This window comes from Gossypium arboreum, chromosome 12 (genome assembly GCF_025698485.1).
Source record: "Gossypium arboreum isolate Shixiya-1 chromosome 12, ASM2569848v2, whole genome shotgun sequence".
Classification (NCBI taxonomy): Eukaryota; Viridiplantae; Streptophyta; class Magnoliopsida; order Malvales; family Malvaceae; genus Gossypium; species Gossypium arboreum.
In genome coordinates, this window is record NC_069081.1 from 69678599 (window position 1) to 69683532 (window position 4934).

The 4934-nt window shown below is 36.3% G+C and overlaps 1 protein-coding gene across 1 annotated transcript; it reads right to left on the reverse strand.

Annotated features, from left to right (window-relative positions):
• Positions 1–1228: 1228 nt before the first annotated feature.
• Positions 1229–1636, reverse strand: LOC128285425 (uncharacterized mitochondrial protein AtMg00810-like). The gene has a single exon (XM_053022921.1). The coding sequence runs from the start codon at positions 1634–1636 to the stop codon at positions 1229–1231; it is 408 nt and encodes a 135-aa protein (XP_052878881.1).
• Positions 1637–4934: the final 3298 nt, after the last annotated feature.

The window sequence follows — 4934 nt, forward strand, 5'->3', positions numbered from 1 at the left end:
CTACACTCCCTTAATACTTACTCTAACACAAATGGAATGAAGGATCAATGAACCGATTTGATCACGAATCAAAGGAGACAAAACGATCTAAAAGGTGGATTTATTCGAAAATAAATCCAATGTAAGCTAGAGTTCGAATGAGGATTTAAATTTAATAAAATAAAAATAATAAGCATTTGAAATGAATAAGAAAAAGGGAAGAGATCTCCACCACTGCCGGTGGTGCTACAGTGGCGACAACAGCGGTGAGGCAACGACGATGATGCTACGACAGAAGTGTAGTCCCAGTAGAGGGGCAAAAAAGAAGGTGGGTTCGATCACTTCTTTTAAAGGATGGAAAAGAGAAGAGAATAGAAAAATGAGAAAATACATGGTGATGCGAGATGGTTGTCACGGTGGAGGAGGTAGGGCTTGGCATAGGGATTGGAGAGAAAATGAGAGAGAAGATACGACAAGGTAGTGAGTCACTGGTGAGGTGGTGGTGGTACAAAGCTAGCTATGATGGAAGAGAATAGAAAATAAAATAAAAAGGAGAATGAAGGCTAGCCGAAAAGAGATTAAAAAATGAAAAAGGGAGAGGTTGGGGAGGAGCAAATAGTGGGAGGACAATGAGAGGGAAGGTATGCCAAATTGCGTGAGTAAAATGGTGGTCAACCATGAATAGGTTCATTGAACCTTATACAAGGGATCTGAGGGAGACAAGAGAGTGAAAAAGGGGGATTATGTTTGGTTAAACAAGGAACGTTGACTCACAAAAGATAGAAAGGAATCTCCTTAAACAAGGCATGTATGGGTGGACGGCAAGGGTGTTTTTAGCACATGGGAACTTCACCAAAAATTTAACTAAAAAGATGTTAAAGTGGGGACTTAAACCTAGGACCTCTAGGATAATTTTGGAGCATTTAACCATTAGGTTATTCACTTCCTTGTTTTTAACTTAGCACATAGTAAATAAAAATATGGGAAGACCTTTTCTAAGGGTTTAAAACAAATTTGCACCAAATACAAATTAATGAGCGGGAAGAGATTTGAACTCGGATCATCAAAGATAGCTCCACCACTATTTAATCACTATAACAGATATTTATTTATTATCAAATATGATAAGGTCATCTAAAAAAAATTTCAGATGTAACCATTCTCAATTCATTAACCCAATTTTTACTAACCCAATTTTTGGGATGTGACATGAAGATACCTTAGAATAGGTTTTACTGCCTTAAAATATTTATCTAAACGGTCTATGCATTAACTGACAAACTTTGTTGACAGCAAAGGCAATATCAGGCCTTGTGATAACAACATACTGAAGAGCTCCCATGATACTTCTGTACGAAGACTCATCCTCCATGGGGCTGTTTACATAAGCAGACCAGCAAGATGTGACCATACGTGTGGGGTTACCTTTTGCTTGATACATGTAGTTCTTTCTCAACAAATCATCTATGTATTTCCTTTGAGAAAGAAACAAACCAGTAGAAGTATAAGATAATTCTATACCTAAGAAGTAACTCAATTTTCCAAGATCTTTAAAAGAAAATTTGGAATCCAAGTCTCCAAAAAACCCATCAATACTGATATGTCTGATACCGTTAATAATTTTGTCATCTACATAGACAAGAACATACAAGACCATATCCCTTGTCTGCTTAATGAAAAAAGAGGCGTCGTACTTTGACAAAACGAAACCTATAGTGAGAAAATACTCCTCGAGTTTATGAAACCATTCCCTGAGAGCCTGCTTGAGACCATAAATTGCCTTTTTCGGCCTACATACTAATAGCACATCTCCTTTTTGTTACTCAAAACCAAGAGGTTGATGCATATAAATCTCGTTGGAAAGACCTCCATTGAAAAACACATTGTTAACATCCACTTGTCTCAACTTCCATCCAAAAATTACAACCAAGGTAGGTACTACTCGAATAGTTTGGGGCTTAACCACGAGATTGAAAGTTTCATGAAAATCCACAGTAGCCTCTTGCAAATAACCTTTAACCACTGACCCTTGTGTCAAGCTATAGTATCATCAGCATGTTGTTCAAGCTTGATTATCCACTTATAGCCCACAGCTTGGCTATTAGCAAGTAAAGGAATTAAATCCTAAGTGTTGTTCTTCATAAGTGCCTCATATTCGGCCTAAGCTACCCTAGTCTGTTCAGGACTTACAAATGCTTCTTCAATGGTCATAGACTCACACTCATCTAGAGCCACTAAAAAACTTTAGACTTGAAAATATCATTCTTGGAATGAGTGGTCATAGGATAAATGTTAGTGGTCAGAGATAACCTAGTACTCTAAGTTATCAAGTCTTCCATAGGAGCACTCAAACAAGAAGCAGCTTTGATTGTGGGTGACTGACAAATTGTCTCGCAAATAGGCGACTGGTGGATTGTCTCACGTATAGGTGATTGCCAAATTGTCTCACGAACAAGTGACTCGTGAACTAGCTCGTAAACAGATGATTGGCAAACTGTATCACGAATAGGTGATTAGCAGATTGTTTCGCAAATAGGTGACTGACAGACTTTATCACGAATAGGTAATTGGCGGGCTATATCGCAAATAGGTGACTGGTGGACTAATAAGGACTAAGAGGATTTGTGTTTGACTAGGAAAGGACTACTAGAACAATGATGAGACTGTGGACTAGAAGAACTAACTGCTTTATTCTTGTTAACAGAGATAAATGGAAATGAAGAATCATCAAAACAACATGTCTTGTAACAAACACTCTCCAAGTTGAATCCATACACTTGTAACCCTTTGAAATTGTGCTAAAACCAGCAAGGCTGAGATTGGTACTGAAGCTTATGACGATTGTAAGGTCTTAAGCATGGATAACAATAGTAGCCAAACACTTTAAGACGAAGATAGTTCAAGTTCGATTTGTACAACACCTTATGAGGGGATCTCCCTTGTAAAATTGTAGTAGGAAGAATGTTAACTCGAAATGCAATGTGGAGGAAAGCATGTTCCCACAAATGCATAGGAAAATTAACTTGTGCCATCAAGGCTAACCCAGTTTCTACTATATGGCAATGTTTTCTCTCAACCACACCCTGCTCCGATGTGTAGGGACAAGTCAATAGATGTTGAATACCCAACGTAGAGAGTACTTTAGTAAAGAAACAAAACTATCCTCCTCAATCACTTTGAAACACCCTAATCTTGTTGTTGAATTGAACTTCAACAAAATTTTAAAATTGTATAAATTGATCAAGAGCTTTTGACTTGTGTTTAATCAAGTAAATTCAAGTATATTGACTATGTACATCAACAAAAGAAACATAGAACAAACAACCTTTTGAGGAAACATAAGCAAGTCCCCATAGGTCTGAAATAATCAGTTTAAATGCAAAGGAATATAATGTGGTGGACGTGGGAAAGGGAAGCTTGTGTGGTTTCCCTAATTGACATGCTGAACACACCTTGTGAACTTTAAGCTTAGAAGATTTCGAATTACAACTATTCAACACCTATTTAAACTACTTTATTACACGTGTGGCCAAGTTTCTTATGCCAGACATCAAATGAAGATTAAGAAAACTCAAAAACTAAACATGAACTGCAAATAGGTGAGTGAGGAACAGGTGACCCATGAACTACCTCGCAAACAAATGCATCCTTGTTTGTTGACACATCCAACCAATATAACCCTTCATGCATACTCTTCACTAGCAAAACTTTCCTTGTTTGTCTATCCTTTACAAAACATCAAAAAGGATGAAACTCAAAATAAACATGACTATAAATTGAGCAAAAGATAACAAGTTCTTGCACACTTTAAGAACATGTAGAACGTTCTTAAGTCGTAACACTCTAGAACCAAAATGATTAAAGGAAGAACCAATATGAGCAATAGGTACACTAACACTGTTGCCCACAATAAGCTTACCAGTACCTATATAATTAATAGCAGTGGGTATATTAGAAAAATCATTACTGAAATGATTCATAGCCCTAAAATCTGGATACCACTACTGGTCTGAGTTGCAAGTTGAGGTCGAGGCAAAATGACACCCTGATGAAGGGAACGACTGAGCTTTAACATGCATGGAAAGCATGCACTGGTTACAATCAAAAACACAAAATTGATGGTGATACATGCACAGATAGGGTGAAATTTATTAGATTCCAATCATCAAAATTGCCAATTTACAGGCTTGGGAAACCAATATACTTTCGATGTATTTTTGGATGAGATCCTAGAATTTCTAGGTTGAGATGTCTCATGGCATTTGAAGATCTATCTCTTAACTTCGAAACGCATTTTGAATCACTCGATTTTGAGTTCGGGAGCTCAAGTTATGACCGTTTTAGTGAAGACTGCGCGAGCAGAATTTCTGAATGGGATTATGATGGGAATTACGAGTTTAGGGCTTTTAATTCGAGTTTAAATCATAATAGGTTTGGGTTTTAGGCTTAATTTTTATTATATATAAGCCCAATATTTATTTATCAGCCCTTATTATTTTTTTATTTTTTTATTCCGAATTTTTGATAATTATTAAGTATTTTAAGTTTAGGAATTGTATGTTAACAAGAAAGTTTAATTTAAAACTACTTCTTGTTTAGATTAAATTAGAGTTCTAGCATACTTAGGAGTTTTATTTAGATTTAGTTAGCTAGCCTATATATAGGCCTTTGCATTGTACACGAAAGAGACAATTCATTATTATTTTATTTCTCTTTTGAGTTAATAAATTCTCTCTGAGTTTTTCTTTTCAAGAATTTCTCTTGAGTTTCTTTTAGAAGACTTTTAACAATCTTTTTATATTGTGGGGATCATCTTCAAACTTGTTCTTGCCAAGGTTTTTATCTTGGAGGGGAAATTAGAGCCGCTTGAAGGGGGTTGTGGATTCTTCGTGTTTTCAAGGCTTCTTAGGACTTCTACACGCCACGTTCTATCTTTCCATTTATCTTCTTTATTC

Bases quoted from the DNA above. Each gene is read 5' to 3' on its own strand.
- LOC128285425 (XM_053022921.1), bottom strand. From the start codon at position 1,636: ATGGTCTTGTATGTTCTTGTCTATGTAGATGACAAAATTATTAACGGT.